Source organism: Perna viridis, chromosome 14 (genome assembly GCF_037379345.1).
Source record: "Perna viridis isolate PV_CMFRI_1.1 ecotype Kerala chromosome 14, ASM3737934v1, whole genome shotgun sequence".
Lineage (NCBI taxonomy): Eukaryota > Metazoa > Mollusca > Bivalvia > Mytilida > Mytilidae > Perna > Perna viridis.
The window spans coordinates 22,535,404-22,550,183 of NC_142458.1; the positions used below are offsets into that span (position 1 = coordinate 22,535,404).

The window sequence follows — 14,780 nt, forward strand, 5'->3', positions numbered from 1 at the left end:
CTATGATTATAGTCAACAGTAAACAAGCATAACAAGCAAGTTGTGGGAGTGGCATGCACATACTTTTTATCCTTACCGCTAGAACATCTGTACCAGTAAGCAGAGAAGAAAGTCAGAACCATCCAGTTGTCATACGACTGGATATGGCTACATTGATTGATTTAAGTACCAGACTATATAAAATTCGAACACTGGTAAAGTGATTCATAGTGCAGAAAAAAAAACTCCAAATAAATTATGCTTTTTCAGTCTACACATGCTATATTTTGACAAATCAATAATAATTTCTGTACTCAGATCTGCACTTTTTAGAAAATAGTGCATTTATCTCCCACTAAAACCAACTAAATCAAACAAAATCAAGAACGATAACTCTTGCAAAATGTGCCAATATCAGGTACAATCTATATAATTTTTATCTCATTAGTGCAACAACCAAATGAAAAACTAAGACAGTTACTGTTTCTAAACAAGAAATTAAACTGAATTTGGTGGGTTTTTGACATGCATGAATCAACCTCTGTCTGATTTTTATAAAGACTAAGCTACTTAATTATTCTCTATTATTCTACAGTAATAATATATTCTTTCTGGCCAACTTATATTATGACAATCTCCTTAACTATCTACAGAATTTCTTGTGTTTCTGTAGCGAGTAAAATAGTACCCAATTAGATAATCATGATTGTCATCCTAAGCATTCAGGCCTTCCATTAAGAGGCAGTAACAGGTACTTTTACCCTTCTAAACTACTGAAAGGTACCTGCAGAATTTTAAAAATTCATACATTTTTATTAAACAAAATGATGAAAAATACCTCCTACAAAAACCAAAGGTTCCTGCACTGCAAAATAGATAATTAAACCCCTGAGCATCAATATAAACACAGCTTATCTAGTATGTGCATGTACATGAACAGACAAGATAGAATTAGCTATGGTATAAAACTGGAACAGTGGAATAGGTGTGTTGCACCTAAAAATCTAAGTGAATTTTTAAAAAAGGGGGATTTGAATGGCATTTTTCCTGATCACAGGTGGGGTCTTTCTAATTTAATACCATAAAATAACTTAGATCCAATTAACAAAGTCCCAGTAGAACAATAAAACATTCCAATCTCTGGAAAAATTCCCTGTGCTGAGCCCCATAAAACTTGATGCCTTTTTCATAACCAAGATTGATAAGGCAGTAGATGAAACATTCTCAGATAAAATAGGAATGTTGCAGGAAATAGATAGGTTTCCATGGCAACTACCACCTCAACAAAAAACACAGGTTTCTATGACATAAAGAATTTTTTTACATCAGCAACTTCAAGTGTTATTTTCTCTGAAATTAATTGGCACTACTGTAAATCTATCAGATATCATATAAGTGGAATCGGTGTTTATATTTAGTTCATACACCCTTTGCCAGTTCAGTTCAAAGAATGAACAATTTGTTTGTAAACAGTGCAAAAACCACTTGGCAAATGAAAAAACCTGTTGAAGATATTAATTAGTCTTAATGGGCATGCAATCTTCCATGTAACTTGTATGGAGAGGGCTTGAATAGACCTACACTCCTGCCCAATATAATATTGAATGAAATATGTTTAAAGTAAAGTAAATTCAAGTAAACTGAAACTTATTAGTAATAAAAAGACATTATTTATAATGTCATTAAACTGAACAGCTTACTAAATTCCTTGTAAATGTTAGGCTTAGGACAAATCAGGGCAAATACAAATACAACAATCATATCCACTGAAAATACACCAATCATATACACTGAAAATACACCAATCATATACACTGTAAATACACCAATCATATACACTGTAAATACACCGATCATATACAATGAAAATTTTGATATGAAGTATACATGTTTCAAGAAGCAACTTTTCATTAAAATCCAATGAATATGAAAATCTAAACCCAAAAATTAATTGTAAACAAGAAACATACACAGAGAGACAGACAACAAACCTGATATCTAAAATGTAATAAAAATATCATAGACATTGCCCCTAATGGGACTAATATCTCTGCAGCCCGCAGAACCATGCCATTTGAGAAACAATCTGGATACAATTTTTATGGGGGACAGACTAAGCACAACACACAACTTTGCTGTCATTTCTAAAACACCCAACTAAAACCTAAAAATTACAATTTTTTGTTGTTGACAACACAATATCAGAATATGAATGCAAATTTACTTTAAACATAAATTCTTCACATATGGTAATCTAACACTCCATCGAGTTTCATACAAAGCATCAGACCAAGATTTGATGAAAAAAATGTAAAACAAAACTGCCATCATTTCTACAATTTTTCCCCAAACACAATACCCGACAGATGCACATCTCCATGCAGATATATTACATCACACAAAGATTCATAACAATCTTGAAAACTGATTAAAAAATACATGGATGATTTTATGAGGTAAACAACAAAGCATAAACTGGCAAAATTGGAAGGAAACAAACAGTAAAAAAAGAATCATAATGGTAAAACCCACATTTGAAATAGCAGAATTCTGCTTAAAAGCAGGAAAAAAAATCATCCCTGTAAATGGATCCAACAAACGGACAGACAGGCTGAAACCAATATCCCCCACAAACTTCCTTTGGAGTATACTAATTTGTATCAATTGATAAATATACAGATTGTGGCTACAGTAAATTGATTTCTAATGAATATAGTCCATACATCTAAGAAAGTTTGTAATTGGAATTAGAATTTAACTTAACCAACAAAGCAATTTCTCAATTTACCCTAAAATTTGGAGCCTGTATAATTTTTTAAGAAAGAAGAAAGTAGGCCATTGATAGATACTTGAGTATGCTGAGTACTTGACCAATAAAGCAAAATTATTGAGAAAATTTTCTGGGATTTCTATCTATTGCATATATAGAAAGAATGGAAACAGTTTGATCAATTGATTAATTGGCTGTGTCAAAAAACATTCTAAACTTCATGAATTACAGCACAACAGTAAGCTCTGTCTTGATCCCTTTATAGACGATACAATGAATGCTCTAAGACTTCACAAGGATTTTTTTTTCACAATATGTTCATTACAAGTATACTAATGTATAACACAACTAAAGATCATACATTTTCTGTTTTTGTGTTCATTCTAAATTTTCATTCCACTGAAAAATTGGAAGTTACAATTTAGAGTAATATCTTTTCTCTTACATCAAAAGGTCATTCAGAAACACTTTGAGACATGTAAATTTATATTTTGACTTCTTAAAACAGCGTGTGTTTCAGCCATAACCCTCTGTCAACATAAATTTAAAGATCTTAATATATTGAGATAATATATTAAGACTTTTCTGATCTTAAATATAAAACAAGAGATGTGGTTTGATTGCCAAGTAGACAGTCATCCACTAAATACCAAGCAACAAACAATTTTCTACAGGTCACCACACAGTCTTCAATAATGGTCAAGCATTTTTATTGATGTGTGGACAGATGGAAATATCACATATTATAATACATTAGTCAAAAGATTGTATGTATAAATACAGCTAATAGGTCACCACAGGAAGAGCAGGAAGAGCAGTCATAGAGTCAATGGCATTAGATAGTACATTTGTATAAGTGATTATGATAATTAATAACACTAGGATTAAGCCATCTGCTAGACTGTAGATAATTAATACAAGATGAATCACTTAATTGATCATACAATTGCCAACACTGATTCCTCTTCAAACTGCAGTGACTCAGAGAAACTTGTCAGAACTCGAATCACCTTAGGAAAACATGCATTTTATTATTTCTTTATCCTGTAAACCTATAGGTATGAATTCCTGAAGGAAAGCTGTCAATTGAGAAAATCTATTGTTTATTTATTATCTTTGTAATTTAAGCATTATTTTGACACCGATTTTATTTCCAGACCAATAAACTCTAAAAGCAATACAAGAAAAAAGGCTACTGATCAAGCATTAAGACTGATGGCCTGATAAGTACTTCTTCTTCAGGATCATTCAATATCAATTATCAAGAATTATATTGGAACCAAGGAAGAATTACCTCCCTTGTCGAATGTGTACAACTGATGGCCGGGAAATGAAACAGACAAGAGGATAAAGTAAAACAAAGGCTGACATCACAAAGAAAAACAGAAATAATGTTTCTGCTAACATGCTCTAAAAAACAGGGTTGGTTATTAAGGGTTTATTTGTAGGCAGAACTTTTTATTTATTTTTTTTTTCCAGTTTGTTTCAGTCCAACATTCAGATTTTAATAGTGACTGCCAAAAAAGGGTTAAAAAACTTCAAGGTTTGGGACTAGGGTTGGTAGGGTTAGCAGAAACACAGGTAATATTTTTAGCCTTAATAAAAATCTGTGCTGTCAAGTACTAGCCCTAATCTTAAAACCAGTAAATATTGACCGGGCATGAAGAAAAGGGGTAAAAGCTAGTTTGAATATAAAAGAAATCACTGAAAGAGTAATCAAGATAACCAAGATTCCAGTGGAAATCAAAAGAATGTAATCCTGGGACCGAAGTAATACATACAAAGTGGCAAAAGTAAAAGAGTAACACAGACTCTACTGAAAACAGGGTGCATGGACCAGGTGCACCAAAACTGAAGTTTCAGGCTAGTAGCTAAAAACAAAAAAGTTCTGGGACAGACTGGGGTTAGTTATCACTAACAAATAGGAAAGTGATTCTCTTTCAAGAATGAAAGGTCCTGGACTAACCAATGGACTATCGAAGTAAAAATTTTAAGTCTCCAATTAAATAACAATTATGAAGGGTCAAAGGTCCAAGTCTCTGGAAAATGAAAACAGCTGAAGGTCAGAAATTGACCACTTACAGCTCTAGTAAAAACACAACAATTCTCAGTTATGTCATAAATACACACACCTCATCTGCACATGTATCTGAGTGAATAGTCTTCACCTGAACATTTGAGTATTGATTGTGAACGATGCCAAGTCTTATCCTGTTTTCCCCATTGTTTCCAATTACCAAGTATCTTATAACCTCTTTACCAACAGCTGTTGTTTCAATTGTATCAACAGCACCATAATCAATATATACTGCTGTAAATTTAACTCTGCACAATAATTCAATTTACTAGTGCTTCACCTTGAAGTATTTCCTGTAGAAAGCCCAGAAATCAATGCTCGAGCATTTATTTCCAAATTGTCATACATGTATAATCAAATGTTCCATGGGTTTAAAAATCATGGAAAATAAAAATCAAATTGATTCATTTTTTATAAAAAATATAAAGGCAGCACTAGAAGTAAACACAAAGTTGTGTATGTTGTGGTGCTAGGTGCTCATAAGGCAAGCAAAATGTTAAAAATGTATTTTAGCAACAATTTGGAAATCAAAATCCATCCATTGGGAACAGAGATAATTGCAGCAAAATTTTGACAGAAAAGGTGACCAATCATTGAGTATGGTATGATAATATTTTCTATGTAAAAAAATAATGAAATTCAATACTGAAGATAAGAAAATTACACGGTCTACCAGTATTATGTATTACAGATGTCAACATTGTCGTCATGACGATGTCTGTTGCTATGATTTATTTTCAAAATTAAATTCTATAGAAACTCTATGTGTTACTACGAACAAAATAATTTGGTGCATATTAAAAATTTGAAGACAGTATCGTTTCTTTTAAATAGTTTGAAAGTTCATCCTTTCTAAAATAGATACTGTTGCTTTTAAATCTCCTTACCAAGTCATTAAATAGCATTTTAAATCACAGAAATAAGAACACAGTGTTTAATCTAACAACTCCTGCCCAAACTAAGCAAGAGAAAGTAACTAGAAATCAGCACACAGTATTTAACCTCAACTTCTGCCCAAACTAAGCAAGAGAAAGTAACAAGTTATAACACCTTGTATTCCAAATTCTTACTTGACAACCTTATGTGCAAACCAGCATAAAGAGGACTAAGTAAGAAAGTATTCCAAAGAAGCCATGACTCCTGATATCAAATCTTAACCATATTTGGTTGAACTGAACTAGTATCAAATGATTCATACCATTGTATCAAGGTTTTAAAAATTGGATTGGGGTAGTTAATAAATCATCACCTGGAAACCAGAAAGTAGTCTGATGGAGACAGACTACCAGACAGATGTAAAGGTCACTACACCACTTGAGCTAGGATGTTTACACTTCAATCATCATTCCTGTCCATGAATCTACTCATGAAACAAATCAAGATATTTGATATGCCTTCATCTGTCTTAATGGTTCTACTAAAATAAAACCACTGATCAATCCAAGTGTAACATACCCTTAAGCATGCTGAACATTGAGTGATTAGTTCTTTAGAAAATACAATTATACTGTAATCAGCCATTCATTAAAGGAACAAACAAATCTATGATTGATGACCATACAATACAGTGGTTATCCAGTTTACAGATGATATTCTTCCATTACACTCCCCTGTTACATGGTTACCCAACTATATATGATGATATTCAATGCTTAAATCCAGTATCTTTTTGTTATACAACTTGATAGGGATTATTTCCAGCATATCTCTAGTCAAAAGTTATCAAGCTGGGTCTGCATACCCATTTTCTAAGGTAATCCAACTGGACATATAGTTATTCATACATATCCTAAAACAAAGGTTCCCCAAGTGGATAGATATTGTTTCATGCCATTATATAATTGTACAAAATACTCTACCATACTCACTCCTATCACATACAAGATATCCCCTATCCCAAGATTACCTAATTGTTCATGAGTTATCTCCCCATTGAGTGGTTACCATCAGGTCAAAATCTGTTCACATATTTTATTTAACTTCACTGATTCCAAAAGATGATGGATTTCATCAAGATGTTTTGTGATAAAAAAAAATCCATACAAGCCAGATAAAAATTACAAGACCTTCCAATACAAGAACATATGATTTATGTTTTTTTTTTTCAAGGAAATACAGCCCTAACAACATAGGTTGTTCTAATAATAGAAGCAGAAGTTGAGAGAGACACAGGGGAAGAAGAACTTGCTGATTAAGCTATAAATATTTACTAATTATCCATCTACACCTGTACACAGGTAGAAATTCTCAATCAGATAACGTAAACTTTAGCACAGATGGTCTGTCTCTACTTGGCTACTACAAAGAATAAGCCAAAAACATTTGCTCTGGTAAAAATGCAGTAATCACAACCTCGAAGAATGAAAGCTAGTAAGTAGGACAGAGCTTGAGAATAGTTTGGTACTGAGAGTACAGATCTTCCAGTCAAAAAGTAACTGAGAGTACAGATCTTCCAGCCAGAAACAAACATCTAACTTGATCAAACTTGAAGTAATTTGTATAAGATAAAAGTGAAATAGTCTACCAGTAAAATAATAACCAACATCAGAATACTTGCTTCTTCAACTACCATATTTTGTGAAAGGCTTTGAGGTTAATGGAATTTTTAAATACAAATTCACTCACCTGTTGTGTAGATCCTTGACTTCGACACATTTTCCAAATGTCCCTTCTCCTAAAGTTGAAACAACTTGATCTGAAAAAAGTCAATATGTAGCAGGTAAAATCATGAACAACTAGTGTTACACTTCCCCCCTTGCTATAAATGTTGTCCTCAAGTGTTGTGATGTGCAAAAAGAACCTTTCAAGGCATTGTCAGCCAGTCATGCATAAAACACAAGATTTCACAATATCATTGCATTCCTCCACAAACAGTTTTCTTCTGTGCTTAGAAGGCTGACTTTTTGTAGTGAAGTAAATATTTTTTCTTCTGTAAATTCCCCAATTGAAAAATAATTGTGAGGATAAAATATAGCAATAAATAAATAAGTAAAACAACACAAGCACAGTTTGTATTCAAACCGTGCTACAAAAACATAAGATAAAAGCAAAACAAGGGGCAGACAATTCCATGATAGAATGGTCCAAAGAGAGCAGGCACAAAAACATGAAATATTAATTCTAGGCTAAAACATTACGAAAATAGATGTACATCTAGCTTGAAGCAAGTCGCCAGCTTGATATATCAGATGTCCATCCTCGTCGTCAACAATGGAAGTTCCCTGTTCACTGGTATCTTTGTCTTGCTGTAAGTACAATCATTCCCATAATTCATCAGTCACCATGTCCGCCACACATACACAATTGGGTCAGAGTCATCAAGTTCAGGATCACATATTCGCCATTGCAGAATCGTCATTTTCATGTTTCATGACAGCCCACAGATTTTTATAGTTTTCAGGATGGACCAAGGCGTACCGAGATAAAATTTAGAAGGAGACAACCAAGTAAAGGTTGTGTCACAAAAACCATATCATATATACATGTACAGGTCATCAATAGAATTATATTAACTTAGGATTTCCTTGGCTCCCTGCCAAAAGACATTAGGCCTTTTTACTTCCCTCCTATACCAGGTAGTAAAACAGTACCTTTTACACAATTTTTTTTATATATTATCCGTACACAAACTTAGATCTTTAACTACAATTTAGTAAAATTATTTTTTTTTAATTTACCTCAAAATATAAGAAAATTGTACATAGAGGCATAAGTCAATAATTTGAAAATTCTTGCTTGCAGCCACACCTTCCCTGATTCAAAAAAGGAGAAATTAATCATTTGATTTTTCAAGGGTTAGACCTAACGTCTTCTTAGCTGAGTAAAAACCAAGGAAATCAGATGTGTGAACATTTCATTTCAAGTCAGAATTTTCTTATTTAATACTAAAAATTCTATGAACGTAATTCTTCAAGTCTTCTGGAAAAATTATGCATTTTAAAAAAAAGTAACCAGTTATTAATACTCAGTATATTATCACATTTCAATACTTGAAAGTTTTACAAGCCTTCATGTTTAGTGAACATTTTTAATAGTTAACTAGACAGATTTCTATAGAAGAAACAAGGATGTAGAGGAGTCTTCCCTAATTGTCCAAAACTGGAAAATCCCAATTAGCTCCTAAAAATAATACAAAATGGACCAGTCAGTCATCCTAGGGTCCAACTTAGATTTTGGAGGTGGAAGGTCATTGACTTATGTATGTTTAAAATCACGAGTTCTTCTACCTAAAACCGACAGAGATTCAATGTAAAGTATTAAGACTCAAGACCTTAATGAATTATGAAAAATACAGGACCCGGGACCTTTACTTATTTGAACCCAGGCTTCAACATTATTTGAAAATTGTCCATTATTACAGTCCAAATCCCAAGCAACCCTATTTATGACAACTGGTAGGTTTCATGTAAGGGTTAATATCCCCTTATCATTCATACCTCAATAAAATCACTAAACATCATAAAGGTTCATGATTAATATCACTAGATAAGGCATCTGTGCTATAAAACAGTTTTCTATAAAAAGTCAATGACCACAGACATCATGAAATCCTATTCCACATATTCCCAAAAGTCAAAGTTCTTTAATCTAAATAGCGGCATTAATATTCAACAAAAACATATCATGGTTTTATTGATATTTAGAAACTAAGAAATCCTGTTCAACTGTTTTATCTTCCATCAATAATAGTCAATAAGAAGTGGGTGGGCAAGGGACCATAGGTTATTTGCTCTTTGAAACTGAAAATGACCCCTCTTAAATTCCAAACTTTATGAATTGAATTGAAATTCTCATTAACAAAATTCTTACTGTTTAATACATATAATTTCTAACAACTCAGTGAGTCAAAGACAGACTTCAAAACAACTTTAAATTGGGCACTTAAGTACAGGACATGCCTGACCCCTACCCTCCTTTGTCAAATGACTCAAAAATATGTATTTGAATAAATAACATGCTAAGAGAGATTCCTTCAATGCAGACCAACACTGCAGCAAAACATTACTAAAATCCATCAATACATCTTATTGTTATCATACAATGTGTAGACAGACAGGACTATAACTGGGGTATAGCCATACAACAATGTGTAGACAGACAGGACTGTAACTGGGGTGTAGCCATACAACGATGTGTAGACAGACAGGACTGTAACTGGGGTATAGCTATACATCAATGTGTAGACAGACAGGACTGTAACTGGGGTGTAGCCATACAACGATGTGTAGACAGACAGGACTGTAACTGGGGTGTAGCCATACATCAATGTGTAGACAGACAGGACTGTAACTGGGGTATAGCCATACAACGATGTGTAGACAGACAGGACTGTAACTGGGGTGTAGCCATACATCAATGTGTAGACAGACAGGACTGTAACTGGGGTATAGCCATACAACGATGTGTAGACAGACAGGACTATAACTGGGGTGTAGCCATACAACAATGTGTAGACAGACAGGACTGTAACTGGGGTATAGCCATACAACAATGTGTAGACAGACAGGACTGTAACTGGGGTATAGCTATACAACGATGTGTAGACAGACAGGCCTGTAACTGGGGTATAGCCATACAACCATGTGTAGACAGACAGGACTGTAACTGGGGTATAGCCATACAACGATGTGTAGACAGACAGGACTGTAACTGGGGTGTAGCCATACAACGATGTGTAGACAGACAGGCCTGTAACTGGGGTATAGCCATACAACAATGTGTAGACAGACAGGACTGTAACTGGGGTATAGCCATACAACGATGTGTAGACAGACAGGACTGTAACTGGGGTATAGCCATACAACGATGTGTAGACAGACAGGGCTGTAACTGGGGTATAGCCATACAACAATGTGTAGACAGACAGACCTATAACTGGGGTATAGCCATACAACGATGTGTAGACAGACAGGACTGTAACTGGGGTGTAGCCATACAACGATGTGTAGACAGACAGGCCTGTAACTGGGGTGTAGCCATACAACGATGTGTAGACAGACAGGACTGTAACTGGGGAATAGCCATACATAGAAAAACAAGAAACACTTTGAAAAGATGTTGTTTTCAAGAATATTCCTGACAAAGAAATTAACATAAATACTTGGACCAGGGTTTGCCAAACATTCATATGATCTTCCAAAACACACTAATTAGCTTACTTAGTGCATGTACATGTAGTAATTGGATATCCAAAATAACAATTTTTTTAACCAAAAAATTAGGTCATTTGTCTTGACTTAACTTATTTTTGCCAGTTTTAGCAATCATAGGATGCTTGAATTTTGAATATCAATGTGTTGGTCTAAAGGTCATGTTGTTTCCTATGTAATTTTCTTTTTTATGCAATAGATTGACAGGAAGTGAAAAGAAGTAGACCATGACCTAAAATGATATAATGAAGTGACCTTTGTTGCCAATCTTTGCTAATGATGCCTAAAACATGAGTGGATAAAGATATATAAATGTACATATACATGAAATTACATGGACATCAGTTTTTTCTCCTGTATCTATAAAATTTATAAAATCTCTACTTGGAAGAAGTGATGTAGTTTGTGAATGAAAATGAATACATTTTTGGCTAAAAGCTTTCGGAACTTACCAATACTATAAGTTTCCTTATAAATATCTAGAAAAATATGACTCGATTGCTTTCCATCTACGAATTATCAAGTCAATGGTTACGTCAATTTAATCTTTTTCTTCTATAATTCAAAATATCTAGCATCCCCTTCCTTTTTACATTTTCATCCCCTTCAAATTTCTAAATCTTAGTCATTCAAACTAGCATTAATTGAATTTTCTTCTACCTTCTGTAGTTTTCAAAGATAAACTTTTAAGGTCCATGTAAAATCTTGGCAAGAGTATTCTCAAATTTAAACAGATCAAAGAAGATTAGGGATTGAGTTTAAGATAAGATACAAAGGTGCCTAGAAATTTGTAAACTTATCAAAAAATCGATAGACAGTTTCAGAGGTAGATATAAAACAGCTCATCAATGAAGAATTTCTCAAATTGTTAAATTCCTGAGTCAGATCACAACAAGAACACAATAAATCCATCACTACTCATTATGTGGGGTTCCAAATAATATCTCTTATATCTCATGATAAAAATTCATCTCTCAAACTTATTTTCCATTAAAAAATCCTGTAAAGAAAGGTAAGAATATAGCACACAAACTTTGCTGGATTGCTAGACTTTTCTACTTAAAAAAAATCTTCATCCAAATATAAGACTGGAAAGTACCTGGCCTCAAATTGTCATATTAAAGCAAGATCTGATTAAATCCAAATGATGAAAGAATCACAATTTAAGCAAAAGTTTTTTTCTTCTTCCATAGAAATCTGTCTAGACACCATAACATATCTATCTCAATCAAACTTTTCACAACTTTTGAAACTTAAAAAAAAAAAAGATCCACAAAATGAGGAAAAATAACTCACAAGGAATCGACTTCTGAAAGAAGATTGATAAGAACTTGATCCTGTATAATTATTGTAATTGTGATGTGTGGCAGGCATGGCTCCCCATTCTTTGTTGCTAGCAGAACAGATCCCATCCACTCGCATAATGCACCCAAAAAATTCCAAAATCACAGAAAACTTCAGAGGTGTTCTGAATGTCTGGCACTTATCAACAAACCAAAACAGCAGGAGTGTTCAGAACAGTAATCAGCATCCCAAATGTTTTTGTGTAGTATCACTTTACTTCAGATCTTTTATATCACACACACTTAGAAAATTCTGGCTCTAATGAGTGTGTTCTGTGTAATAGTAATGGGGTTCACTTAAGGGAAGTTCTGTTATTTTTCTATTTTTATCACTTGAGTATTCACTATATGCTTCATTGTTTTCACATATTTACCACAACTTGAGTTAAGCAAATTGGTTTAATCAAATGTATAAAAATTTGGCAATGTTTTCCAAAATTATCCACAAAAACACTTGGAATGTGGAAAAATTTAGTTCCTCTGTTCAGGGGCTCCCCAAAGGCTTCAGTTTATTGCAAAAGTGACTGATAATGAATGTAGATCAATTGTCAAATTCATTAATTAATGGGGCTCCCAAGGGAAATTCAGAAATTTGATTACAGTAGTTGATCCACAATTACACAACGAAACAGGATGATCAAGATAATAGAGCAGTCATTTAGTATTCCTGTTGACATTTCTATAAACAGCCATCTTTTTTTGAGTAATGGACTAAAAAACAATGAATGAACTTTGATATTTGATGAAAAGAGAATGTCATAAAAAAAACTGCATCAGCTGTGCCAAATTTAGGCTACTATTCACTGGTACAAATACATGTACATTTTTCACAATTTTTTTCATTGATTGATTGTTTATCCCATAAATATGTAAATAAAACAAAATCACTCCAGCTACAACCCTTCAAGTTAAACTTATAGGACCTTCACCTTTAATCTTTTCTGAAGTGAATTTTTAAAGAGGAAGCTTCACTTTAGTTGATTACATTTTGATATCATAATCCTAAGCAGTATAGAACTCAAGATATTATCACTCAAACCCTGTGGTATAAACCCCCAATATTATTGAATCTAATACCCCCAATGAAGCATGGTTACACCATTACCACTGGACTGACCATTCATACATGTAATGAGTCCTACATGTGTACACTCTGTCAATCAACATATAGTTTGATTGGTAGTTTTTTCCCTCCTCCAGGTGAATTCCTTACACATATTTACATGTATCATGCTTCAATAGTCTTAGCAAGTGATACATGTACATTCAGTGCTGCTGAGTTTTGAAACTTTATTCTCCTAAATAAATTAAGTTTTAGAATACATCTTCTGGGGAAGATTAATGTTATTTGTCAGTTCTCTCTAATAAAGAAAGTCAATATAGTATTCAGAAAACACTGATGAATTTATCACAACTTTTTTTTTAATCACCACTTAACTATAGCTTATAATCTCTCCTCCACTTCAAAAGAGTAGCACAATTATAGCCTATAATTTTCCTCCACTCCAGAAAAATAATTATTTCACTGTAGCAATATACTGTACAGCTGGAGTAAAGTTCAACATATTACATCCTTGTCCATCAGTAATTTAATTCTCCTCTTGGAGATTAAAACAGAGTACAAAAATTCCAAGAAAACATCCATTACATAACAAATACATAATAATTGTAGAGAACAAAAACTGCCGAAATTCTGTATTCTTCAGAGAAAACATCCCACAAAGTTAATTTCATCCCATTCTCTAAATTAAAACTTCTAAATTGAAATCTTTTTATTCCATTAGACATCAGAACATGAATCACAGTATTATCCAAACGAAGGCAACCATGACAATAATTTTCACTGTTTACAGAATATAATTTAAAAAAGGTGACATCATCCTACTGCAAGAAAATTTACTGTCAAGACATTTTTTCCTGAACAAAGAAATACCAGTGACAAATTTGAATTATTCGAGCAATCTCGTTGAAACCAGAAGAACAAAGAGACTTTCAAGTTTTCTGATAATTGAATCAATACCATGGGCTTCATATGGGATCACTACCCAAGCAGCTAGAATCAGAACCAATAATCAATGATATTGTCATTTTTACTAATTCCTGGTTTTATGCAGTTTTAATCTGCCTTATTGCATTAGTTTAATAATTACTTTGTACATTTCAGTACAAGATGGATTTTTACATTAAATATAAGGTTTGGTTTTAGATGAAAGATCAATATTTTTATTTAAATTATCTACTTACTTCCTAGTTAAGAGTCACAAAAATCAGTATCTGTTTTATTACATGGAAAAGAAACCAGTCATCCAATTAAGCCATAAACTGACGTTGATAGGTCTAACAAGGAGAGTCAAGACTAGACTTATGATCTTTGTTCAAAATACATAAAACTATGCAGACTATTTTCATGTACATGTAACTTAGGTTTAATAATGAGAGAAAACTTAATATCGCAAAAAAAA

General features: G+C 33.1%; 1 protein-coding gene across 5 annotated transcripts in view; it reads right to left on the reverse strand.

Moving 5' to 3' along the window:
• LOC148598659 (uncharacterized) overlaps positions 1 to 14,780 on the reverse strand; it is a 48,728-nt gene that overhangs the window by 18,770 nt on the left and 15,178 nt on the right. For 3 of the 5 annotated variants that reach the window (XM_088562218.1, XM_088562221.1, XM_088562217.1), the window contains exons 4-5: positions 7,978 to 8,071; positions 7,452 to 7,521 (exon numbers count right to left, since the gene is read on the reverse strand). In XM_088562218.1, coding sequence (XP_088418344.1) covers positions 7,452 to 7,521; positions 7,978 to 8,071 — 164 coding nt within the window. Of the gene's footprint in view, positions 1 to 7,451; positions 7,522 to 7,977; positions 8,072 to 12,271; positions 12,524 to 14,780 lie in introns of those variants that run through there. The other 2 variants (XM_088562220.1, XM_088562219.1) reach the window with 1 other exon arrangement.